General features: G+C 40.6%; 1 protein-coding gene across 1 annotated transcript; it reads left to right on the top strand.

Annotated features, from left to right (window-relative positions):
* The first annotated feature begins 1,170 nt into the window (after window positions 1–1,170).
* LOC117346312 (vomeronasal type-2 receptor 26-like) lies at window positions 1,171–27,189 on the top strand. Its single transcript, XM_033915710.1, has 7 exons — window positions 1,171–1,202; window positions 3,193–3,484; window positions 7,706–8,482; window positions 15,756–15,983; window positions 19,582–19,708; window positions 24,585–25,043; window positions 26,750–27,189. The coding sequence occupies exons 1-7, from the start codon at window positions 1,171–1,173 to the stop codon at window positions 27,187–27,189; spliced, it is 2,355 nt and encodes a 784-aa protein (XP_033771601.1).
* Window positions 27,190–27,945: the final 756 nt, after the last annotated feature.

Genomic DNA, 27,945 nt, shown 5'->3' on the forward strand with positions numbered 1-27,945 from the left:
ATTCTCTTGTGATTCAACTGTCAGATGGCTGCGGCTGAGAAGGAGGGATTGATGCTCTCTTGGCCCAGTAGTCAGATGGCCATGGCCTGCTAGTGGGCCAAGGATCGGGGGCTGGGATTCACTGCACTAAGGTGTACATATTGAGATCTTTAAGTCTGTCTCCATAAGCCTTATGATAAAGACCATGCACCACTTTAGTAGCCTTCCTCTGGACCAAATCCATTTTTTAAATATCTTTTTAAAGTTGCGGTTTCCAGAACTTTGCACAATATTCTAAATGAGGTCTCATCAGAGTCTTATACAGGGGCATCAATACCCCCTTTTCCCTACTGGCCATACCTCTCCATATATACCTTAGCATCCTTCTAGCTTTCACTATCACCTTTTCAACCTGTTTGTCCACCTTAGGCTTAACTTCTTTGTAATTACATCTCTGCCCACATATGCAATGTACTTGATAAGTGTCATCATTCTGATCCCCAAACATTTCAGCCAGATTAATGTTTGTCTCTCTCTTAATATGAGTTTAGCTTCAAAAACAGCAGCAAACTATATTTAATGTTAAGTACAGAGAACTACAGCAGATGCACTTGAGATTAAGAAGGAGGAGAAGGACACTATAAAGTTTCTGTATCCTAAGCGTGAGAGTTAAACTCAAATCAGCAACATACTTAAATGATACCCCACTCCCATTAATTTGATTTCTGTTTCTTTGCTTATCAATTTTATTGTATTTTAAGGGGGAGTGGAATGTCAATAATTTAAAGATGAATTTGAGTGGGATCAGCAAGAACTCTGCACCATCTTCTGCCAGACCAATGAATTATGTACAGTCTCAGCAGATGTTTCGTTGGACAAACTATTTCACAGTTTTAAAGATGAAAACTCATTCTCTTCTGATTATTTTAATTATTTTTCTTATCCTATGGAAGTTCACTGAGTGTTCATGCTCTTTAGGGAAGGATTTTTTGGCTTCACCTGGATATCACAAGAATGGAGACATCAAGGTTGGGGGAATAGCAACTTTGTTTGAATTTAAATCAACTATGTATTTCTTCAAAACTCCTCTTCAATCCATTTTTAAAGAAATGTAAGTAGCCTTGTTTAGCTCATCCATACTAAGTTTATGATCACAAATTTCACATTAAATGGTCCCTACGGGGGGAGTTAATGAACGTAGCTGGACATTTGAAATTGACCAGGTAGGAAACTCTTATATCTTGGCATCCCAAGTCCTCTAAATTTTCTTTACACTTCTACCTCTAACCCTCTGTTGTAGTTCCTTCCTATTTCCCCTACTGTAAACCGCGTCGAGCTCTACGAACGTGGAGATGATGCGGTATACAAACCTAAGGATTAGATTAGATTAGATTAGAATTCCAAATTTGCCCAGTGGACTTCGGTGTGATTACCGTGGGCTGCCACGGTAATCGGCTTTGTAAAAGAGGACCTTAGCTTCATAACACATTGGTGGCCATGGAGTAGAATAAAAACAGAAATTAATATTCCTGAGCACTTTGCCATAGAAGAGCACCTGTTTACTGGGTAAGTGCTGCTGACTGGGATATTCTCAGGCTCCATCTGTGCACTGTCTCTGAATATCTTTAAAGACCTCTCTGCTTTTGTTTATAAAGTGCCAGGGTGTCCTAAGTTATCCAGTGAAATTATTAGGATAGCAGATGATATTGCCACTATCTGGATTAGTTCCAGTGCTAACCTCCTTTTTTGGCTATTCAGTGCCAGCCATAATAGTGACATCAAATAAGTGTATATCTGTTGATTGCCGAAAGTGGCAGATAAAAATCAAACTGAACACAGCAACTGAATATTGAATATGGATTTATAACTTATTGTGATAAGTAGGCACCCGCCCCCTCTTTTACAAATGTATAGTGAGGGTTTTGGCGCCAGCAGCACCAACATCGGCGCTAAATTCTATGAGAATCAAAGCAGTTACCGCCACTGACACGACTAAAACCGTGTCATAAAAGAGGGAGCTAATATAGGCAACTTTTCTTGGATAATTCATTGCAAACTCCACTTAAATTTCAAGAAAAAGCATTAATATATTCATGAATGCAAATGTAAAATGTTTCAACACTATCAAGATAAATGGATGAGAAAATACCAGAGATAAAGGCTTAACAGCTGTGTGGTGTGAACAAGTATAAACAGAGAGCATCTCTTGTTCCAAACAGTCAGCACATTTCTACAGTGACCAGCCCCTCTCAGGGTGGATTTCATCAAGAAATTCATCTGTAGTTTTCTCCTTCATTACTTCTTACTCTAAGGTGCCCGTCATGATTGATTTGCACCAGGGTTTTATTTAATTAAGTTTTTATATATCACTTATAGCCTAATTGGTTTACAATCAGGTACTTAAGTCTTTCTTCCAATCTATACCTGGGGCAAGGAGTGTTAGGTGACTTGTCCAGGGTCACAAGGAGCAATTCTGGGCTTGACCCTGCAACCACAGCAAAAATCAACCTCACTAATTAGGGTTCGATTGTAGAGTGGCCTAAGAACTTATCTTGATGTGTCATAGAATATAGTTCTAACTGGCCATGAGATGGTAGCAAAAAATGCTGTCTCTATACATTGAGGTGTTACTTTTTAAATTAAAGTGTTGGTCTAGTAAAAAATAAAAAATAACAACTTGTAAATCTTTTTACTTATCTTTTAATGCAGTATTACTTGCGTACCCCGTACGGGACCCGTTTCGCCTAAACAGGCTTTCTCAAGGGCTCAAACAAGGAGCACTTATTTCGTCATCCTCTTTGTTTAGGGGCTAGAGCTGCTCATCATTGGTCTTAGCAAATAGCTTGTGCAACAAATACTTTTATTTAATTTTAAACAGGCTCTGCATAAATTCGTAATTCACTAGATTAAGTCTTGTTTGCACAAACATCTAGGAAGGAAGGGAGGGAAAGGGGGAAGAGATGGGTAATTTGTTGCAGTAATTTACAAGTATGTAAGTGATGTTTATTGAATTCTTTGAATGTATACTGTTTGCACTTTTTGTATGCTTATAAACGCAATAAAGATTAAAAAAAAGAATTCTGGAATGCATAGGAAGCCAATGTAATTCTTTAAGCAAAGGAATTACATGGTCAAATTTATGTTTACCAAAGATAAGCTTAGCAGCAGATTGCATGTTTATTTTACATTATCTGATACTGAATCTCATTACAGACTTAACTACAACAGCTACTACAACTTCCTGGCCTTCGTCTTTGCAGTGGAGGAGATTAACAACAGCTCAGAGCTCTTACCCAACATAACACTGGGGTATCACCTTTATGACTCTTACAATAATCGACTCACACAACTTAGGGCAGCCATGAATATATTTTCACAAAATGATGTGCCAAACATTAATTATAACTGCAAAACATCTGGACCACTTGCAGCTATCATAGAAGGTCTCCCATCTGAGGGATCAAGTCAAATATCAAATTTGATCTCAATATACCACTACCCACAAGTAAGGTGTCAGCTACATTTTACATTATTTCCTGTTCTATAATCCATAATCTTTAATTAAAAGTGAATCCAAATTGCTATTACAAACATATAAATGTTATAAGCTTCCAAAACTAAAGAATGGCAATTAAAGTTACATATCTAAAACCAGCTTAGGCCTTTCAAGTTTCAAGTTTATTATAATTTTGATTAATCGCTTATTCCAAATTTTAAGCGATGAACATATCAGTAAAATTACAAAAATTGAGGGGATAACAAAACAGACAAAGAACTAAACCTTACAAGACATATTGAAGACTGACTTTAAAAAACTAATAAAACATGAGGAAAGGATGGGAAAAGAAATACAATTTGGATGATAGAAGAGAAGACAATTAAGGTAAAAAAAACAACAAGACGGGAAAAAACAATGAACTTTAGAGAGATTATGGATTTGGAGTGAGACTCCTAGTCAGGCTTTCTAATTATTAAATGCATCATTAAAAAGAAAGCTTTTTAGTTTACTCTTAAATTTGTCCAAATTGTTTTCTTCCCTTAAGTATATAGGGAGGTAATTCCATGTCTGAGGAGCTGTACCAGAAAAGATGAAGTACTACCGTGTATTAATAATTTTAAGTGAGGGAATAACTAGAAGATGTTGATCATTAGACCTCAGAAGTCTGGTTGAAGTATAGGGAATCAATGATTTGTAAATGAAAGCCAGAGTTTTATATAGTAAAGATTTAAAGGTGAGCAAATTTAATTTATAATTTATACGGTGTGCGACTGGGAGCCAGTGCGCTTGCTTAAGAAGAGGAGTCACATGATCAAATTTCTTAGCTTTCATTATAAGTTTGATTGATGCCTCTGTACGCCCAGAGAGAAAAGGGGCATTTTCGTAGGAGTGGATAAGGCGGGAGGTGGGCCGACCTATACTTAGTTATCTAGCAGCCAAAACAAAATAGGTTTGACAGGTTGCCAGATGGAACTTATATATGTTTTGACTTAGAATAAGTCAAAACATAAGTACAGAATCGGCTGCTAAGCTGATTGCGGCTGCCTCAATCAGCTCAGTAGCCCAGATATCTGTCCCCCCACATCGTTAACAATTGCGGCCTGGTCCGTTGAGTCTACTACAGTCTCTCTCCATCTGGCTTTCACATACTTTCAGATTTGGTGCTATCTCCAGTTCCACCTTCAGTCTTGCCATCTCATAGTTTTTAAAAAAAAAGTTCACTCTGTCGTTTTTTAACTGAGTTTAACTAATTAATCATTTCCACATTGTCCATTCATATTTTAAGCACAGTACACTCATTTTAGTACACAGGGCTCTCTTTGGTTCTTATCTTTTTTTTGTTTCATTTGGGTCTTATCTATTCCTCCCTTATGACATTTGCATTTAGGTAAGTTATCTTAATGCTTCATGCACACTTTTTATTTATGGTTTTAGCATGTATCCCTCAGATATGATTCTGTTTTTTTGGGTTTTATTCATGTTTCAATTAAGTAATTTTTGCCTAATTTCATTCTAAGATAGTTTGCAAGGTTATGCCTTTTTATTTGGCTTGTTTTCATGTTTTAAATGCTGTTTTATTAAGTAACACCGAGCAAGCTTCAAATCCCTACGGGAGAACCCCATTCACAAGGCACAAATTCAAGGGAATAATGCACTAGTAGCTCCATGTTCAATATAGCAAAAAGGCTATTTGAGTCTTAGCATTTCCTAGTCCTTTGAGGCTTTAACTGAGGTCTTTTTCGCCACCTGCTGTTTTCTTGTTGTGGTTTTCCGTTATCGCTCAGCCTCCACAGCAACCCTTCCCAGTGTACTTTCCTTAATTTGTTCTCTCTTTCTCTATAATATTGTAGTTCCAATATTTTTTTCCTTTTGTTTCTGTTTGTTCCTGCTTAAAGTGTCCTAGGATGTATTAACTACCCCCAAAAATGTTTATTATTTTTAATTTGTAGTATAGTCAATATCTGTTTTTACTATAATTGTACACCGCCTAGAAGTTTGATTAGGAGGTATAAGAAATTTTAAATAATCTTCAAACTTGAAACTTGACTTTTGATAAATATATTGAGAGTGATTTCTACTCTTTCCTTATATTCATTTTCTTTTTCTAGAGCCATATGTTAACCGTATGCCTGGTAAAATTATTTTTTCACTCTTCATTCTCTTCTTTTCTTTATCTTCCTTTATTTTTGCCTGATTTCCATCTTTGGTTCTTGTCTTCTGGTCTCAGAGAGGTTGACTTGCCCAATCTGATGAGATTCAGCACTCCCATCTTTCTCTTTTGACCTTTTATAAAGGCTAACTCAATCCCAGGAATCTTTTGTCTGCTCCATTCACAAAGTATGTATATTCCACCGACACAGGGAGAATTGCATCCCATATCAATACAACTCTTTATTTTACACTTGCAGGTAACTATATCCATCATTGTGTTGAGCTTCTCCATAAATCTGTTTTTCTCTTCCAGTTTTGCTCTGTCCATGGAAATTTGTTAGCTTTCTCCCATATGGAAGAGGCACTGTGAGTCAAAATGGAAAGAGGGAAGGGAAATGTATTTACTTTAGTGTAATATATAGGCCTCATTTACAGACAGAAGACGTGAACAGGTATTTAATAGAAGACATTCAAAATATGGCAGGAAAAAGGGAAGTAATATTAGTAGGTGATTTTAATATGCCATATATTGATTGGGGAATTCCTATTTTGGGGTCTTCTAGAACTATGGAAATCCTGTATTTTTTACAAGGAGAACTGTTCCAGCAGTTGGTACTAGAACCTCTGCAGGATTGGACCATACTGGATTTACTGCTTACAAATGGGGAAAGTGTTTTTGATGTCACAATGAATGATTATCTGTCTTCAGTGATCGCCACATTGTGTGGTTTAATATTAAGACAAGTGTAGAGAGGGCTCATTGAAAAGTAAAGCTTTTGCTCTTAGAAAAAAACTAACTTTATTCAGATGGAGGATCGCGTCAAGGAATTCTTTTCTAGATGGGAACATCTGGAAGGAGTAGGAAAGCAGTGGACAAAACTGAAAGGAGCTATTGTATGGGCAACAAGTCATTTTGTAAGGACAGTAAGTAAAGTAAGGCTGCTTTGATTCTCAAAAATAGAAGCTGAGAAAGTAAGGAAAAGAGATTAGTTTTCATAAACTAGAAAAGATTACAGAAAGAGGATCATAGACAGTTATCTAGGATAGTTAAAAAAAAAGGTTGAATAGTCAGGAAAGCAATGATAGAAATAGAAGAAAAAAACAGATGACATGGTAAAAACAGCTGATAAAGATAAGACAGGATTGCTTAACAAATATTTTTTCATAATAAGATGTATGGGTATAAACTTAAAGATCTCAATATGTATACTTTGGAGGAAAGGCAGGAGTGGGGATATATTATAGAGACATTTAAATACTCTCCACAGAATAGACTATTACCCTCCTGAAGACCCTTCACAGAATCCCCACCCTCAAACTCATTTCTCCCCAAATCCTCAGGACCTACCAAAGCATTCCCTGGGGTCTAGCATCTGAGGCAGAAGATATTCTGACATTTTTACTCTCCAGGTTTAAAATGGAACCTGTTAAATCCTTAAGTAGTTTTATACGTCTACTGCTGAGGTGAAATTGTGAAATAAGGAATTTTAATATTGTATTTTTAACTAGTAATGCAAACTCTAGAAGTAGTCTATTTTTAATCCAGAGCCTGATGGAGCAAAATAGAATGAGATAACTCCTTCCCCATCTGCTAGACAGCAGAGAATCCCTTGGTAAGTCCAGTGGATTTCTGGGGAGTTAAGGGGCTGGGGTGTCTTGAGTTAGGTGAGGGATCTGGTAAGGTGACTTTGGAGGTAGTTGCTTCTGGGAAACAGAGTTGACTTCAAGGGTTTGATAATATGTTTGAAGGAGGGGGTGGCCTCAGGAAGTGAGAGTTACTTCAGAAGGATAAGAGTGTGCTCTGGGGGTTAGGAAGTCTTTATTTGGGAACACCCTTTTTAAGGAAGTCTTTATTTAAATGGTGCCCAGAAGAACTGGACTGCCCATTACTGGCCTAATGCTTCAGGGCATAACAATAATACAGTTTGTGGGGTTGATCATAATTACAAGTTGTATTATTGACTCTACAGAAAACTAAGCTGTGTTAACATGCGATATTTAACTGTAGCTTAGTAGCTAACTCCCACAATCTCTGGAAGATAAAGATAATTCTAAATTAACTATATTTCTTGACAGATCAGCTATGCTTCTCAGAATCCTTTTAACAGATATAATAAGTTTCCTTATCTATATCAGACTATGCCCAACATTCTTCATATCATTGCTGGGATCATGAAATTACTGAAACATTTCAACTGGACTTGGGTTGGTATCATTATATATGAAGATGACAACAGCCTGAAGTTTGTCCATCTCCTGAAAGAAAGGATTGAGCAGAATGGAGCCTGTATTGAATTCATAGAAATACTCGGAAAGTGGCCAAATCTAAGAGCTGACAAAATGAATGAGACTATTCATAAATCATCAACTAAAGTAATCATTAGCTATTTTGAAATGTATCTTTCATGGGCTTTCCTTAATCAGATACGTATTCTAGCGATACCTGGCAAGGTCTGTATCATCATAACTGATTTTGATTTCACAACCCACCAAGCATTGACTAATCGTATAAAGAATAACACCTTGGTATTCACAGGAATGAAGAAAAATATTCCAAGCTTTATCAAATTTGTACGAGAGGTAAATCCTATTATGTTTCCTAGTAAAAAACATATTGAAGCGTGGTGGTTTGGACTATGTCAATACTTCTGCCCCCAAAGCATCAGAAAATCATGTAAACATTATGGTTACTTTAACCACTGTACCAATACCCACTTTGCCAGCAGTTATGCCATTTACAATGCTGTGTATGCCCTGGCACATGCACTGGAAGACATGCTTTTCTCTGGCTCTGGAAATACCACCATGTGGAATGGAGACCGACAGAGATTATCTGATTATTTGCCATGGAAGGTAACATCATTTCATAAAGGAATGCTATATTCAGAACAGTGGCATACCTAGGGTATGTGGCACCCGGGGCCCATCATTTTTTGACACCCCCCCCAATGTAAAAAAATATTTTTTTGTAATGACCATGAAACGGAATAAATGGTCAGAATAGAAACAGGCAGTGAAAATTTTCTTATATTCCAAACATAACATAACATAAATTATGTCTGAATTGTCATGACATCAGAAGTACATATGGAGTAGTTGCAGGTGATGCTTGGGACAGTTCTGATTGTGTTAGTTCGGTTTTATGTGTTTTTTGAATAGAAGGGTTTTTATTTCTTTTTGAAGGTTTTGCAGTCTGTGGTTGATGTCAATTGGTTGTAGAGTTGAGGGTCGAGTGTTGCAGCTCGAATGGCTAGGAGGTTGTCGAACGGTTTTTTTCTTTTGACGTTTTTGGTTGGAGGGTGTGTGAATGGTGCGTGAGTTCTCCTATGTCTGTTTGAAGTGGATTGAATTATTTAGCTGAAGAAATTAGTTACCCCCTCATCCCACACACATTAATTCTCTTCCATTTTTGTTCCCATTATAAAAAACACTGATAAGTTCCCAGAAAAAAAATACATTAAAATAAGAAGTGAAAACAAAGGCCCCTACAGATGAGAACATAACATAAGAATAGCCTAACTGGGTCAGACCAATGGTCCATCATGCCCAGTAGCCCATTCTCATGGTAGCCAATCCAGGACACTAATACCTGGTCAAAACCCAAAGAGTAGCAACATTCCATGCTACCGATCCAGGGCAAGCAGACACTTCCCCCATGTCTTAATAACAGATTATGGACTTTTCCTCCAGGAATTTGTCCAAATCTTTCTTAAAACCAGCTACACTATCTGCTTTTACCATAACTTCTGGCCACTTCATTTTTAAGTTTAGATCTTTCCTTTCAAACAGAGACCTTGCTAGATGTCAAATACAGCACAAGGTAACTTCACATGGACTTAGCTGTGCAGGAAATGTGAATCTCCTCATACACCCACCATATAGTGCAAAAATTTGCAAAGGTCTGTTTTTTTCTTTCGATCACTACATAGCCTAATGCCACATAAGCAGCGCTGTTTCAAACATATTCTGTAGGTCAATGCTAAGGATAACAAAGTTTCCTTCCTTGGACCAGAAGGAGATACTGATAAACCACTGGAAGAGATCCCAAAACAACACCCAAAGACCCACTCAGTGTGTGATCCAGTTGAGTGGAGTGGACTAACTGGGGGGTGGAAATGGGCCCGGAGTTTGCTCAGCAGAATTTCCCAGACCACCTCTTCCTCTCAACACATTGATACGCTGCCACCACCACCACTAGGAACACCTCACTGGGTAGGCCAGCTATGCTATAAACTTTATAAAACACATTATTATATTTTCTTATAAAGCACATATTTTAACTGAACTCTCTGACATCCTCAGCCTTTCCATTCAGAAAAATAGAAGGAAGAAAAGTTCCCATTTCCTGCTGTCTCATGTCCCCGGCCTATACAATATTTTTTTTCTGCAGACCCTTCAAAAGTCTGACCAAATCCTCGTTTCACTTGCATTATAAAGTACTGAGGATGCCATCTCTCCCCAATCCCAGGTCCTAAAGTCTAAGACAGTAGCGCAAACTAATGCTGGCAGATTCAGGAAAAAAAATTTTGATTCGATTCAGCCTATTGAATTGTTTTTTCAATTCGATTTTCCTGCCCAGTTGGGTGATTTTTTTCAAAACTCCTGGGGTTTTATAGCTTTTTCACCCCCTTTGGCTTCTCCTAATCACACTGGCGCTGTGGTGTAAATAAAATAAAGAATCAAAAAGGACTTTTCCTCTCTCTGTTAAATCCTAGCTCACGTTTGCAGTCCAACACCAGCTCTGGCAGGACACACATTTCAAATCTGACATATTATAATCACAAAACAGAAAATAAAATTAATTTTTCTACCATTTGTTGTCTGGTTATATTTCAAATCTTGTTGGTCCAAGGCTCTGGTTTTCTTCTGATAACTTGGGGTCTCCTTCTTTCTTCTTTCTGCATGCTAACCATCCATCTGCCAACTCTGTCCTACCTTTCCATTTCCCTTCCCTCCCCAGGAAGTCTGGTATCTTTCCTTTTTTTCATCTCCCTCCACAGATCCACCTTTTCTTAACTACCCTTTTATCCGGCATCTCTCCCTCCTTCCCCACCACCCGAGTCCACAATCTCTCCCTTTCTTTTCCCAATTACCCTCCTATCCAGTATCTCTATCCCTCCTCCACACCATCCCTTGTGTCCAATTTCTCTCCCTTTCTGTTCCTTCCCTCCCTAAATCCCATGGTCCATCATCTCTCTCCCTCTCCTCTATTTTCAGACCCATTATTTCTTCCTCCCCCCCAAAGTTTGGCATATGCACGTCTCTTTGAACACCCCCTTCCTTCCGTGTACTTCTAAACCAGTGTCCCCCCCAAAGGCCTGTCCCCCCTTAAAGGTCTGCCTGTCCCCCCTTGAAGGCATGCACCCCCTTTGAAGGCCAGTCCCACCTCCTTGAAGGCCTGTCACCCCCCTTGTAGGCCTGTCCCCCCCTTGAAGGCCTGCCTGCCTGTCCCCCCCTTGAAGGCCTGTCCCCCCCTTGAAGGTCTGCACCCCCCCGAAGGCCTGCACCCCCCGAAGGCCTGTCCTCCCCCCTTGTAGGCCTGCCTTCCTGTCCCCCCCTTGAAGGCCTGTCCCCCCCCCTTGAAGGTCTGCACCCCCCCCGAAGGCCTGCACCCCCCTGAAGGTCTGTCCCCCCTTGAAAGTCTGCACCCCCCCGAAGGCCTGCACCCCCCTTGAAGGCCTGTCCCACCCCCTTGTAGGACTGTCCCCCCTTGAAGGCCTGCACCCCCCTTGAAGGCCTGCACCCCCCCTGAAGGCCTGCACCCACCCCGAAGGCCTGTTCCCCCCTTGAAGGCCTGACCCACCCCCTTGTAGGCCTGTCCCACCCCCTTGTAGATCTGTCCCCCCCCCCTTGAAGGCCTGCCTGCCCCCCCTTGAAGGCCTGTCCCTCCCCCTTGAAAGTCTGCACACACCCCCAAAGGCCTGTCCCCCCCCTTGAAGGCCTGCCTGTCCCCCCCCCCTTGAAGGCCTGTCCCCCCTTGAAGGCCTTCCTGCCTGTCTGTCACCCCCCTCCTCCTTGAAAGCCTGCCTGCCTGCCCGCCCGCCCCACCCCGAAGGACCGCTCGCCCCCTGGCCTCCCCGCACCACTATGAAGCAGCACTACCTATGCTCCCGGCCTTGCCGTTCAGTCCCCCCACCACCACCCCCGAAGGACCGCTCGCCCCACTGACTTTCCTGTACCACCTATGAAGCAGCCACAGCAGGATCCCGACGTCAGCGATCTCTGCGCTGCTTAGGCGCTGCTTCCTGCGCCGCGTTCCCGCCCCTCCTCTGATGTCAGAGGAGGGGCGGGACCGCGGCGCAGGAAGCAGCGCCCAAGCAGCTCAGGTATTGCTGAAGTCGCGATCCTGCTGCGGGCTGCTTCACAGGTGGTGCAGGAAGGTCAGTGGGGTGAGCGGTCCTTCGGGGGTGGTGGGGGGGAATGAACGGCAAGGTCGGGAACACCCCCTCAAGGCTGGCACCCGGGGCGGACCGCCCCTCCCGCCCCTCCCTTAGTACGCCACTGATTCAGAAATAGAATTGGAGGCAATTGGCTACTGGTAGAGTGCAGGGAGAAATTTAAAATTTTATGTATGATCCATCTTATTTAAAAGATTTGTTATTACCACATATGATATCTAGACTTTTGCACTCATCTTAAAACAATTCTTCAGATTTTGGTCAGAATGAAATATTTGTATCTTCACATAAATTTGGGTATATGGGCTGTAAATTGTGGGTAAAATATGGAATTCCCATGGTTACCATATCTCAAAAAATATATGGAGGCACATTTTCAATATAACTTCCAAATCTAAGATTAGACATTGTGTAGAATATGACCATTTTCAAAACAATAAAATATCTATTTGTTTCAAAAATGGCCATTTCTCAGATGTGCTTGTTCTCAGTGCATCTACTGTATGTTTTTGAACCATTTCAGAAAAAGAATCCAATAGGAACATGCACAAAACAAGCCATTGGGGATGAAGGAGGAGCTATCATTTTTTAACAGGCCACATAGAGAAGTGGGATACTGCAGTAAACTTCATACAAAAAGACCCAGGAGCACAACTCACCATAACCACCTTATAGTGTATGGTGGTCCCTTCAAACCCCCCTGGACTCAATTATGCATCAGATCAATGGAGGTTATCAGTTATCTACATTCAGGTACTCAAGTGTCGTTCCTTATCTGTCCCAGTGGACTCAAGCTCTACCTAACATAACTGGGGCAAGAGAGGATTAAGTGACTTGCTTAGGGTCACAACGAATAGTGCTGGGCTTGAATCCACAGTCTCAGAGTGTGGAGGCTGTAACTCTAATATACTGTTTTCTGTTTCCTTCATTTACATTCTTTATTCACCTCATTTTTTAACCATAGTTGTTGTCATCATTTGGTCTTCCCCCTGCCTTCTTCAATACAAGAGATGCATCTGGCCTGAATTTCTGAGAGGGTCTTCTGACACGACATGTATTCCTGATGTCAATCCTTAGCCTTTGTAGATGTTCCTATTTCTATCATTGCTTTCCTGACTATTCAACCTTTTTTTTTAACTATCCTAGATAACTGTCTATGATCCTCTTTCTGTAATCTTTTCTAGTTTATGAAAACTAATCTCTTTTCCTTACTTTCTCAGCTTCTATTTTTGAGAATCAAAGCAGCCTTACTTTACTTACTGTCCTTACAAAATGACTTGTTGCCCATACAATAGCTCCTTTCAGTTTTGCCCACTGCTTTCCTACTCCTTCCAGATGTTCCCATCTAGAAAAGAATTCCTTGACGCGATCCTCCATCTGAATAAAGTTAGTTTTTTTCTAAGAGCAAAAGCTTTACTTTTCAATGAGCCCTCTCTACACTTGTCTTAATATTAAACCACACAATGTGGCGATCACTGAAGACAGATAATCATTCATTGTGACATCAAAAACACTTTCCCCATTTGTAAGCAGTAAATCCAGTATGGTCCAATCCTGCAGATTGTACCATACTGGTACCAACTGCTGGAACAGTTCTCCTTGTAAAAAATACAGGATTTCCATAGTTCTAGAAGACCCCAAAATAGGAATTCCCCAATCAATATATGGCATATTAAAATCACCTACTAATATTACTTCCCTTTTTCCTGCCATATTTTGAATGTCTTCTATTAAATACCTGTTCACGTCTTCTGTCTGTAAATGAGGCCTATATATTACACTAAAGTAAATACATTTCCCTTCCCTCTTTCCATTTTGACCCACAGTGCCTCTTCCATGTGGGAGATTGTGGGTTACAGCAGTTATCTACCACTGAATATTTGATAACTCAAATTCTTAAAACCAGCTATTAAATGTTTAATAAAAACAAGTATTATCTGAATCAATTCAATTTTTATCTTATCTCCCACAGTTCATTTCATTACAGTACTTTTACAACTTACCAATACTTAATTTATTAATAAATATCAGAATAATTTAGTCAATGAACCTAATCCCCATCACTCACATTCACACTCACTTCCCAACTTTCACACACATACTACAGTCATTGTGATTACTTTTATCCAAAACTGGATCTTGGCTGGTTCATGAGTTCATTAGTCCATGATCATCTAGTCAGAGAGGCTTCAAACTGAGAGTTGCACAACAGTCTAGCACATGAAAATCACAGTTTGCTAAACACAATCATCAGGCCTCTCTATCCTCATGATGGTCCTGTTCTTCAATTCATAAAGCATTCAGCTCAACCCAAGACTGTGTTTCGCCACCTGGCATCTTCAGGAGCTGTGTTTTCAAGGCTCACCAATATCACAACAATATCACATACATTCCCTTTCATTCATACTAAAACCTCTCCAAAATCTTTAAAACACCTTTCACCTACCAGTAAACTAAGCATGAATCGAGCAGGCATCCAGGGTTTGGCACAAGCCGGGATCAGCTGAAAAACAGGAAACACAACGTCTACCAGGAAATCAAACTGCATGACCTCACTTCCTATCCATAAACCTTATATCCCAGTTCAAACAACTCCCATTCCAGTTATAACAACTTCCAGACCACTTCTTTGTTGAAAACAACCATATTCAGACCCCATTCTTTATTACAACAGATTCCATTCCACTTCTTTGTTGAGCACATAAGGCTCAACTATATTCCACTCATAAATTAATCTCTGTTCCCTCAGAAATATTACCACCACTTGATAAAGACACTTGAATCAAAGCCACAAACCGCATATCCTCTACCTTATGAGCATTTGTTTGCCAATGTGAAACAAGTGGGGTATCCTCCTTACCCAATCTGAGATTACTAATATGTTAAACCACCCGAAATTTGATCTTTCATTGCGTTTACCACAGATACCATTTATCACACGGGCAAACTATACCATACACAACCTGCTTAGTGTCACAGTCCATGTGTGCTCTTAATAGAAATTCACGAGCACTCCAAGGGACCACAACCTTGTCAGCTGAATGCTTTATGAATTGAAGAACAGAACCATCATAAGGCTAGAGAAGCCTGACGATTGTGTTTAAGGAACTGTGATTTTCATGTGCTAGAATGAGGTGAAACTCTCAGTTTGAAGCATCTCGGACTAGATGATCATGGACTAATGAACTCATGAACCAGCCAAGATCCAGTTTTGGATAAAAGTAATCACAATGACTGTAGTATGTGTGTGAAAGTTGGGAAGTGAGTGTGAGTGATGGGGATTAGGTTCACTGACTAAATTATTCTGATATTTATTAATAAGTTAAGGGCTCCTTTTACTAAGGTTATTAGCGATTTTAGCGCACGCTCAGCACACCCTACAATATTGCATGCACTAAACTCTAATGCCTCCATAGAGCTTAGTGAAAGGAGCCCTAACTATTGCTAAGTTGTAAAAGTACTGTGGGAGATTAGATTAAAATTGAATTGTTTGTATTAAATATTTAATCACTGGTTTTAAGAATTTGAGTTATCCAATAGGCAACTATTTAATTAACTGAAAAAAACCCCAAGCTTAGGCTAATTTCAGATCCTAAGTGTCATTGTGTTTTTAATTGTGCCATTTGATTGAACATTAGACTTGCAGATTAAAAATGTTCATAAATATATAAATAAAAGCAAAACTGGCTATTCAGGACATTTTTGAAAATGTGTGCTTAATTTTTTAGCTTCATCGTTATCTGAGGAATGTGCACTTTAAGAACGTGATGGGTGAAGAGATCTTTTTTGATAAGAATGGAAACTTTCCCATGGACTACACCATTATTAATCTGATCGCCCTGCCCAAGAAAGAACTGAAATATAAAATTGTTGGAAGTTACAAACCTTCTGCTCCCCCCGGGGAGGATTTCACAATCAATGAAAAAGAGATAGGGTGGGAAGCTGCTTTTACCCAGGTGAGAGAGATGTAACATTTTGTAATATAAAAAACAAACATAAAACAACACCACAGCAGAAGATCCACAAGATCCAATACAGCAGGAATGACAACAGATCACACAATTTCTATTGCCAACTTTTAATTCATTATCCCCCTTTTTCAAAAGCTGGCAGTGTGGGCTGGCACAGTAAATTCTCTGATGTCCATAGGAATTGAATGGAAATCGGTGCATTTTCCACATGGCACTCAGCTCTGCGGCTTTGTAAAAGGGTGTCTATGCCAAAATAACACAAAGCATGTCCACACAAGAGCTGTGTCAGGGGCTATAACCACAAATGATAATAAAATAAAACAATTTGTTAAAAGAAATAGTATATAAGTTAAGACACATATAAAAAGACATTTATAAAAATATTAAACACTCTTTAACATGTACAACTTTCTAGAATATATGAAAAAATTAATAAAAACTAGACTCATATAAAAAAGTGCATAAGCCATCCAGTATAGAAAAAACATATAAATATAATTTCTATTTAGATGCTCATAATTACAAAAATCACAGAAATTCAGTATCACATCACTAACACAAACTAGACAGGCAACACCCAACACCATAAAGTAAGCTTGCACTATAAGGGCCAGTGACGCCAAACTGAAAGACAACCTAACCTAAATTATTTCAATTAGATTGAATGGTGTGGTAATTGAAGTTAATTGAATAATTAATTAGAAAAAAATAAAATTAAAAGTTAGGCACATAATTCCACGTTGTGCCAGAATTAAACCCAAATATTTAATGCTGGGCCATTTTCAGCAACCAATATTGAATATGCGGGGCAGCCAACCACTAAAATATTAACCGGTTATACTATCAGTCAAAGATAGGACAGATATTTATGTGATCCTTTTAGAATATTAACCTGTGTTAAATATTAATGCCTAACCAGATAAATTGTAGAATATGTCCAATTATGCACTTTCTCCCATTGAATATTACAGCTTCGGCCATGTCTTTTTATTTTTCAAGATGGTGCCAGGTTAGGTTGTATGTGGTGGTGCCTCTTTCCTTCCTCTGTTTTATTTTGCATCCTATCTCTATTTTTTCACATCTTTTTGCTTAATATTTTATGATTTTATCTGGCTGTCTTTTTTTTCTACTGAATCAATCTGAGCTATATTTATTAGAGGGGAAAATATAACACTTGGCAGACCCACAGCTCACTCTCTGTTGTCTCCATGGCAGAAAACAGCAGTAATCACTGCTAAATGGAGCACAGCAATCTGAAGCAAACAGTAGGCAGGAACTTTTATACAGAATGCTTGCACCTATCATACATAATCCTCAAACATTAGAAAAAAGTATTTAAGTCCAGCAGGACAGGAAAAGTTTGCCAAATACAACAATGCAAATATCTCCAGTGAGAGTCCAGCACAAAATAAAAACTCTTCATATAGCCAAACAATAGGGGGCAAACTCAGGCACACAACTTAAGCCTTTATCCTGCTTAACTATTACCATGTCCAGAAAAGTAACTTTTAGGCATCCCAAGTTATTCTAAACTGCAAATGGCAATCTATAGAATTGTGCCAGACAGTAAACTTTTACAAATCTTCAATTGACCTTCTATACCACTGGTATACCTCCATGTCCATTCTGTTCAATACAATTTTCTCCTCAATATTACCAATGAGACTTAACCCCTCCTTTACTAACACATAGTGTAGGTTTTAGCACCAGGATTGGCGGTAATTGATCCGACAGTCATAGAATTCCTATGAGCATCGGAGCAGTTACCGCCACTGCTAGTGCTAAAACCTGCACTACGTGTTAATAAAGGAGGGGTTTAGTTACTAATAATTGGGGTAAACAGTAAAACATGTCTTAATGGTAATAACCCTAAAAACCCTACAGAAATGTGTACTTATTAATTCATTAATATTACTTCCTTTGAAAATTAGTTGGCTATAATTAGCTGTTCTAGGAGTAAATTACCTGTAGAGTAGTCTATCGCAAACTGTGTGCCGTGGCACATCCTGAGATTTCAGGTGTGCTGTGGCACACTGGGGAGGAGGACAGTCACTGGCACTGGCTGACTGCCTACAGGATGTGTCTCCTGCCCATCCAACTATCGCCCTGTCTCCCTTCTATTCCTAATCAAGATACTCAAGCGTATTATTCTCTGAAACTGCCTGGACTTTCTTTCAACTCGTCAATTCTCAATCTTCTAAAATCTGGTTTTCACCTCTAACACTCCACAGAGATTGCCCTCACTAAGGTCTGCTGTGACTTGTTCATAGCCAGATTTAAGGGCCTTTACTCTATCCTTATCCTTCTTGACCTGTTTGCTGCCTTTGATACTATAAATCAAAGATTACTCCTTGATACGCTGTCCTCATTTGGATTCTGTGATTCTTTTCTCCTGTCCTCTCCTGGTTTGCCTCCAACCTTTCCCAACGCACATTTAGTGTACTATATGTTGGTGGGTCCTCTTCTGCTGCTATCCCATTAGTGGTTGGTGTACCCCAGGGTTCTGGACCTTTTCTCTTCTCTCGGTGCCCTGATCTCCTCCTATGGCTTCCAGTATCACCTATATGCTGATGACTCCCAGATCTACCTATCTACATCTGAAATTTCACCTAACGTCCAAGAAAAAGTCTCTGCTTGTTTGGCTGACATTGCTGCCTGAATGTCCTGCCATCATCTGAAACTAAATATGTCCAACACTGAACTGCCCCTCTTTCCTCCTAAACCCTCTGCTCCTCCTCCTTTCTCCATCGCAGTAAATAATACTGACATTGTTCCTGTCTCCTCTGCTCACAACCTTGGAGTGGTCTTAATAATACTGACATTGTTCCAGTCTCCTCTGCTCACAACGGAGTGGTCTTCGATTCCGACCTTTCATTTTCTACACATATCCAACAAGCTGCCCTCTCCTTAAGTTACTTCACTAATTCCCTATCTGCCATTGCATACAGTTCAAGATCTTATTGCTGACCTAGAAGTGTGTTCAATGCCCAGCAATATGTCTTCTCTCTTCTCTCACCTTATACACCTCCCAGAGAACTCCATTCCTCAGATAAGTCACTCTTAGCTTTACCCATCTCCTCCTCTGCCAATTCCAGACTTCATTTCTTTAATGAAGGAAGCCCCTATGCTTGGAATAAATTACCTGAGTTGGTCCATCAAGCCTCTTCACTTCCCTTGTTAACAAGCATGCTGAAATCCCACCTTTTTGATATAGCTTTCAATCCTTAACCTTACTCCTTTGCCCTCCAACTCAGCCTGCTGATTAATCATTCCACTTAACTGTATCCATGATGTAATGTAATGTAATGTAATTTATTTCTTATATACCGCTACATCCGTTAGGTTCTAAACGGTTTACAGAAAATATACATTAAGATTAGAAATAAGATATCCTATTTGTCTGTTTTGGCTGTTTTAATTGTAAGCTCTTTTTGAGCAGGGTCTGTTTTCTTATTCTTTGTGACTCTGTGCAGTGCAGAAATAATTAGAAGTAATAGTAGTAGTAGTAATAGAAAAATAATGTGCATTTTATACACTTCAGTCCACTGTCATTTGAAGACAGATTTTTTTCCTCAATCTTCAGTCATTTCCACAATCCAGATGCAGTCAGAGCTGTTCTCCTGGCTATAGGAAATTACCCACAGAAGGAAAACCAGTCTGCTGCTATGACTGTACTCCCTGTACAGGTAGAGAGATCTCCAATCAAACTGGTGAGTGATGTGTAATACTTGAGATGCTCATGGTGGCAGGTTATTCAGTACAATGTCTGTTCTGTGAAATTCATAAGAACATAATAAAAGCCGTATTGAAAAAAGACCAATAGACCATCCATCCCAGAATTCTGTCTCCAACAGTGGTTGGGCTTGGTTATTTAGAAGAATCCAGTAGATTATTCAGATCCAGAAGTATATATTGGAGTTACCCAAGCTTAAGTGTACACTAGGGACACTACAGCTAATAGATTTTTAGGAGAATAATTTTAAAGGTATAGTATATAGAAACATAGAAACTTAGAGTATGATGGCAGAAAAGGGCCGTCATCACAATACATCTGCCCATTCAAAAAACCCTCCCCTTAAAAGAACACTCCCCCTAAGCAACACCCCGAAGTGAACCCACTTGTTTATCCCATCTTTTCTTGAAGTCGAGCACGCTGCTGGCTTCAACTACCTGAGTGGAAGGCCATTCCAATGATCAACCACCCTTTCAGTGAAGAAGTACTTCCTGATGTCACCTTGAAGTCTCCCACCCTTGAGTTTGAGCGAATGCCCTTTTGTTGCCGTGTGACTCGTAAGAAACTGGCCTTTTATTGTAGCTTAGTTTACTATGAGAGTCACTAATCTATGGAATCTTATTTATGTCATAATTGAATAAAAAAAACCTGTGATCAATTCCACCTGCTGTCCTATTCATAGTGATCAGAAGCATCAAGATGATAAGCTTCTTAAAGAGACTGGAGGGAAAGAAGAGGTCATTGGGAGGGTAGGAGCGGATTGGGGGCTCTTATTGTTTTAAAATGTAACCCCTGGCCTCCTATGGTACCCTATAGATAGTTATGTGTACATGAGGGAGGCCAGAAGGACACTATCAGAGAAAAAGAAGGTAAAAAGAACAAATAGAAATTTCCCCTTTACCAGTATATTCAGGGACTGGGACACTGATCCCCAGAGCTATATGTATAAAGGTAGCCAGCTACTTACAGCAATTCTCTACAAGATTCCACTAAACTATTAACCAGAGAAACAAGCTGCTTCTTCCTACTCCAAACTGCGGGTCTATCTCTTTCTACACTGTTCTCAAGCTGAAAAAATAAAACTCTGCATCTTTAGAAATCTATTTTAGGAGGATTTGGTGAGATATAAGACCAAAGCATAGTATAGTATAGCACCATAAGCCTCCTATACTTTTTAGCACAAAGAACATGCATAATTTAGTGAAACAGTAATGCTATTCTTTTAAAGTAACAAATATCAGCAATTAATCTGCAAAAACACATAGCAGGTAATTCAATAACAGTGTACCACCATTTAGAAACCAAAATTAAGCAGATCTATGATACTGTTATCATATGGCTCCAGGAGAAAGAGGATGGATTAAGACTAAGGTGACCATACATCCCTTTTTGAATGGGACAGTCCCTTTTTCACATCCCCTGTCCCATTGTCCCCACTCACAGCTTTGGGACGCCGAAATGTCCCGTTTTCAGAGAGGGCGTCTCGAAGCTGTGATTGGGGACAACGGGAAAGGGGATCGCAGCCTGGATTCAGGCCCCGCTGACCCTCCTATCTCTCCCTCCCAGCGAGTTGACAACCTCCTTCCAGTAGCATCGGCAGTCGCAGCAAGCTAAACAGACTGCTTCATGGCTTTCTCCTGCCGGCAAGTCCATCTGCCGCGTCACTGATGATGTCATCGGTGATGTTTCAGAAGGACTCACCAGCAGGAGAAAGCCGCGAAGCAGCCTGTTTAGCTTGCTGCGGCTGCCAACACTACTGGAGGGAGGTTGTCATCTCGCTGGGAGGGTTGGGAGGGATAGGAGGGTCAGCGGGGGTTCTGCTGGGAGGGGGGAGAAGCGGTCTGCCTCGTTGCTCCATTATCTTTTTCGGGCAGCAGCAGCGTTTACAATTCGCTGCTATTGCTGGCTTCAGGCCTTGCTCTCTGCCGGGTCCTGCCTATTTCCTGTTTTCATGAAGACAGGACTCGACAGAGAGGAAGGCCTGAAGCCAGCAACAGCAGTGAATTGTAAATGCTGCTGCTGCCTGATGAAGTTCAGGACACCAGGCCTTGAGTGACAAGGAGGAAAGGGAGCAGAGGGGGAGAGAATTGGGGAGATTGTTGAAGAAAGATGAGGTAGGGAATCAAAGGAAATGCCAGGGCTTGGAGGAAAGGAGGAAGGTATGCCAGACCAAGGGAAAAGGAAGGGGGAAAGGAAGGAGGAGGTGTCAGAGCATGGAGGGGGAGGGAGAGATGGAAGAAAAGGAAAGGAAAGAGATGCCGGGAATCAGGGAAGGGATGATGCCAGACCATAGGGGAAGGAAAGAAAGAGAAGAGAGAGATGCCAGAGCATAGGATAGGGGGTGGTGACAGAGAGAGAAAAATGGAGAGGTGACAGAGCTGAAATCAATCATGTACAAAGGAGAGAAGGGGCACGGGATAGTTTATGGAAGGAGCATAGAAAGAGGGAAGATGCCATATGGGAGAGAAAGAGAGAGAGGGTGGACACTGGATGGAAAGAGCACAGAGGGCAGTGAATGGAAGGGGTGAGATAGAGGGTGAACAGTAGATGGAAGGGGTAGAGAGAGGGAAACATACACTGAATGGAAGTGTGGGGGAGAGGAGGGACAGCCGCTGAATGGAAGATTGAGGGACAGGGGAGCAGACACTGGAAGGAAGTGGGGAGGAGAAAGAAAAAAGGGCACATGCAGGATTGAGGGAAGAGTATAGAGTTAGTTACTGGAAGGGGTGAGGGAAAGAGGTGGCAAGCTATAGGTAGACACAGTGAAAGATTGAAATTGAGGACTGAATAGTAAAAAAGAATTTAGACAGAGGCAGAAAATAAATTGATAAGGAAGACCTGGGAAAAACAGGAGGAAGGGAGCGGAAAGAGAGATGTCAGAGCAGGGTGGAAGAGGAGACAGATACCAGACTGAGGAGGAGGAAAAGAGGAAGGAGACAGATACCAGATCCGAGGGGAAAAAAGGAGGAGAGAGATATGCTAAAATCTGCTGGGAGGGAGGAAGGAAAGAAGGAGAAAAAGAGGCAGAGAAAGGGGGGTTATAAGCACATTTGAAAGACTACAGAGAAAAAGGCTTTGATGAAATTGGAAAGATAGGAGGCAGATGCAGGACTATGGGAGGTTCAAACAGAGGGGTAGAGAGAGGGAGACCTGGAACAAAGATAGAAAGGAGAACTGACACTGAATCTGGGGAGGGTAACAGAGGGAAAAGACAAAGATACCTGGACCCAATGGGGATGGGGCTGGATTCTGAAAGAAATGTTGAATGCAAAAGAAAGAAAGATTGGATGCACAGTCAGAAGAAAGTGGAACCAGAGACTCATGAAATCACCAGACAACAAAGGTAGGAAAAATGATTTTATTATTATCAATTTAGTGATCAAAATGTGTCTGTTTTGAGAATTTATATATGCTGTCTATATTTTGTACTATATTTGTCTATTTTACTATAGTTACTGAGGTGACATTGCATATTTTAAAGTAATCTGCCTTGACATCTTTGAAAAAACCCTGAAACTCATAATTGATAATTAATATTTTCTCTGCGTAGAGTGTGCATTGTGGTTTTTTTATATATTTTATTTTTACCACTATGAATTAATATGATATTGTGTGTACATGAAAATGAATGGAAGAAATTGGGGGTGGGGCTAGGGCGGGATTAGGGGCGGGACTGAATATTAATAGATGTCCCATTTTGATGGAAAAAATAAATGGTCACATTAATTAAGACATTCAGGTTTTACTTCCATTGCTTTCAATAGAAGTAAAACCCAGATGTCTCATTCCATCCACTTTTCACTGAAGCCATTGGGTAACCCTAGTCTATGGGCCACATAAATGTTAGTATGTACATTTGATATTTATGCATCAAACATACAATATTCTGAATCCTGTGGGCTTAAATAGGTGACAGGTCAAAAGGGCGCGCCGTCAAAGGCGTGCCGACAACCCAGCACAGACAACTGAGTGCAAGGCGGAAGTGTGCTGAAGAAAAACAGTATTTTAAGGGGCTCCAATGGGGGGTGTTGGTGGGGAACCCCCCCACTTTACTTAACAGAGATCACGCCGGCATTGTGGGGGGTTTGGGGGGTTGTAACCCCCCACATTATACTGAAAACTTCACTTTTTCCCTAAAAAAGAGGGAAAAAGTAAAGTTTCCAGTAAATGAGGGGTATTACAAACTCAACCCCCCCCCAACACCAGCGCGATCTCTGTTAAGTAAAGTGGGGGGGTTCCCCACCAACACCCCCCATTGGAGCCCCTTAAAATACAGTTTTTCTTCGGCACGCTTGTGCCTTGCGCTCAGTTGTCTGCGCTGGGTTGTCGTCGCACCTTTGTCGTCGCATGCTTTTGTCTATGAACCCTTAAATGTAATCCCCATCTTTGGCCTATCTATGTTCCATCCCTTTTAAAACCCCTCTGACATTTTTTAAGCTATATGTGAGGGTTTTTTAAAAATATAATTTAATGGGCTTATAATCATAAAATTCTTGCAAACTTTGCACATTATTTATGATTTAAAAGAGGGAGGGAAATTAGGTACAAATTTGGACATTCCATTTTTTGCAAGTATTTTACTTCCCCAATGCAAAGATGTCCTCAAGAACACCCCTAAAAGTGCATGGTTCATGAATCCTATGTGCAATGTTAAGCAACTCTCTGACTTACTTTGGCTAGTGACATGGCCCAACATTGAATTTATGGACTTAAAATCATCCATGTTCAGCAAAATGCTAAGCACCACCAGCTGAATATCAACCTTCACATCTTTAAAATTTAGAGCAATATTTAGCCATTCTTGAATACTGAGGCCATTTTTCAGATGCTAAGAAAATTCTATTTCTTCTCAGATATGGACGACTGTATAAGATGCCCAGAGGACCAGTGGCCCAATGAAAAAAGGGATGCCTGTGTCCCAAAAATAATAAACTTCCTTTCCAATGAAGAAACTTTGGGAATCATTTTGACACTTATCAGCATTTTCTTTTTTTTCATCACTGCTGTCATTCTGGGAATCTTCATTTATTACCAGGCTACTCCTATTGTGAAATCCAACAACAGGAACCTAAGCTACATTCTTCTAGTCTCCCTCATGCTCTGCTTCCTCTGCTCACTAATATTCATAGGCCATCCAGATAAAGTGACTTGTGTTCTCCGACAGGCTTCCTTTGGAATAACTTTCTCCATCTCTCTCTCCTCAGTCTTGGCAAAAACAATCACTGTGGTCATGGCTTTCCAGAGCACTAAACCTGGAAGCAAGCTCCGGAAATGGATGGGTTCCAGGGTATCATACTCTATTGTCCTTTCCTGTTCCCTTAAGAACATAAGAACATAAGAACTGCCTTCTCCGGATCAGACCTTCGGTCCATCAAGTCCGGCGATCCGCACACGCGGAGGCCCTGCCAGGTGTACACCTGGCTTAATTTATAGTCCACCATATCCTTATATGCCTCTCTTAAGGAGATATGCATCTAGTTTGCTCTTGAAGCCTAGGACGGTCGATTCCGTCATAATCTCCTCTGGGAGGGCATTCCAGGTGTCAACCACTCTCTGAGTGAAGCAGAACTTCCTGACATTAGTCCTGAACCTGTCCCCCCTTAGCTTCATTACATGTCCTCTAGTCCGTGTCAAATTGGACAATGTAAATAATCTTCTCTGCTCTATTTTGTCGATTCCTTTCAGTATTTTGAAAGTCTCGATCATATCCCCACGCAGTCTCCTTTTCTCAAGGGAGAACAATCCTAGTGTTATAAGTCTGTCCTCGTATTCCAGTTTCTCCATACCCTTCACCAGTTTTGTTGCTCGTCTCTGCACCCTCTCCAGCAGTTTTATATCCTTCTTTAGGTAGGGAGACCAATGTTGGACGCAGTATTCCAAGTGTGGTCTGACCATTGCCCTATAAAGCGGCATTATAACTTTCTCCGATCTACTCGAGATTCCTTTCTTTATCATGCCCAACATTCTATTTGCCTTCTTTGCCGCTGCCGCGCATTGTGCCGACGGCTTCAGGGTCCTATCTATCAGTACACCCAGGTCCTTTTCTTGTTCACTCTTCCCCAGAGTTGCATCTGACATTGTATACTCGTATTCCTTATTTTTATTGCCTAAATGCATTACCTTGCATTTCTCCACATTGAACTTCATCTGCCATTTCTCCGCCCATGTTTCTAACCGACACAAGTCGCTCTGGAGTTTCTCTCTATCATCCTGCGATCTGATTGCCCGGCATAGTTTTGTATCGTCTGCAAACTTGATGATCTCACTGGATGTTCCTTCCTCCAGGTCATTGATATAAATATTAAAAAGGATCGGCCCAAGTACCGAGCCCTGGGGTACACCACTAGTCACTTTCTCCCAGTCGGAGAACTTCCCATTTATGCCCACTCTCTGCTTTCGGTTTTCCAGCCATTTGCCTATCCACCTCTGTATATCCCCCTCTATGCCATGGCTTTGTAGTTTCCTGAGAAGTCTTTCGTGTGGAACTTTGTCGAACGCTTTCTGGAAGTCCAAGTATATTATGTCCACCGGCTTCCCACTATCAATTTGCTCGTTCACGGTCTCAAAAAATTGGAGTAAATTCGTCAAACATGATTTCCCTTTCCTGAATCCATGTTGACTGGGTTTCATCAAGTCATGTGCGTCCAAGTGCTGGACTATGCTATCCTTGATCAGTGCTTCAACCATCTTGCCAGGGACAGACGTAAGACTCACAGGTCTATAGTTGCCCGGTTCCCCTCTCGATCCTTTTTTGAAAATTGGGGTGACGTTCGCTATCCTCCAGTCGTCCGGTATCTGTCCAGTTCTGATTGTCAGGTTTGCAAGTTTTTGCAATAACTCTCCGATTTCAACCTTCAATTCCTTTAAGACTCTCGGATGAATCCCATCCGGTCCAGGGGATTTGTCACTTTTAAGTTTGTCGATCTGATAGTATATCTGGTCTAAGTCCACTTCAACTGTGGTGAGGCTGTCTTCTATTTCTCCTGCAAACACTTTCTCCGCTTCAGGTATTGTTGAGGTGTCCTCCTTCTTCAAGTCTTCCTTTGCCTCATCTGGTTGGGAACTGCTCCTCCATTCCCACATCTTAACATGGAAGGAGAAGATGGAACAATTCAAATTGAATGCAATGAAGGGTCGGCAATTGCATTTTACTGTGTTTTGGGTTACCTGGGATTTCTGGCTGGTATCAGCTTGATTGTGGCTTTTCTAGCAAGAAATCTGCCTGGCAGTTTCAATGAGGCCAAACACATCACCTTCAGCATGCTGGTATTCTGCAGTGTCTGGGTGTCTTTCATCCCTACATACCTGAGCACCAGGGGCAAGTATATGGTAGCAGTGGAGATATTTGCTATCCTGGCCTCTGGTTCTGGGATACTGGGGTGTATCTTTATTCCCAAGTGCTACATTATTCTATTGAGGCCTGAAAGGAACAATAGGAAGTATATCGCAAAAAAATGAATTGACTTCAACTTCCCGAAATGTTAAAGGAGAACTAAGGGCTCCTTTTACTAAGCTGTGCTAGCAGTTTTAGCACACACTACAATGCCACGAGCGCTAGAAGCTATCACCTCCATTGAACTAGCATTAGTTTTTGGCACATAGCGTGGCGTTAGCGCGAGCGGCAATGTAGCGCATGCTAAAAACGCTAGCACACCTTAGTTAAAGGAGCCCAAAAATAACAAATTATTGCATTATGTCAGAAATTTGTAAGTTCTATAGTTTTATTCCAACTTGTACACAGTCTATCCAACATTCAAAGCCAGCTGTATGTTCATCATTCTCAAGGGCTGAAGAAGAGTAGGATGAGAAATTAAGTTGATTTTGGCAATATTCAGTCGCAATCCTAATAGATTATTCCTTGTAATTTAAAAGTATAGTGCCACCACTGTGACTTAAGAATATGAAACATATAGAGTATAGAGAATAAATTAAATACTGTCACCAGCATTTGGGCTGAATATCTCCCTACCTCTGAGGATCTGATATTTATTCTTTTAACTTTAAAGTTAGTGGGAAGTGCAATATGGTTCATAGGTTTGTGGGTACCTTCTCCTGACTATATAAAATTGAATATCAGTATATAATCTGTGATTGAATATGATACTAGAATTTATTTTCTTTTGTAGAATAGGCACCACATATAATAGGCAGCTTTCAGATGCCTAAAATTAAGCACCATAGTAACAGATGTTTAACAGTACAGAATTGTAAAGA

The sequence above is a fragment of the Geotrypetes seraphini genome, chromosome 12, assembly GCF_902459505.1.
Source record: "Geotrypetes seraphini chromosome 12, aGeoSer1.1, whole genome shotgun sequence".
NCBI classification, from domain to species: Eukaryota; Metazoa; Chordata; class Amphibia; order Gymnophiona; family Dermophiidae; genus Geotrypetes; species Geotrypetes seraphini.

Coding starts and splice junctions, on each gene's coding strand:
- LOC117346312 (XM_033915710.1), top strand. CDS start 1,171: ATGAACGTAGCTGGACATTTGAAATTGACCAG. Junction 1,203..3,192: donor GGACATTTGAAATTGACCAG/GTAGGAAACTCT, acceptor ATCTCATTACAG/ACTTAACTACAACAGCTACT. Junction 19,709..24,584: donor AGAGATCTCCAATCAAACTG/GTGAGTGATGTG, acceptor ATTTCTTCTCAG/ATATGGACGACTGTATAAGA.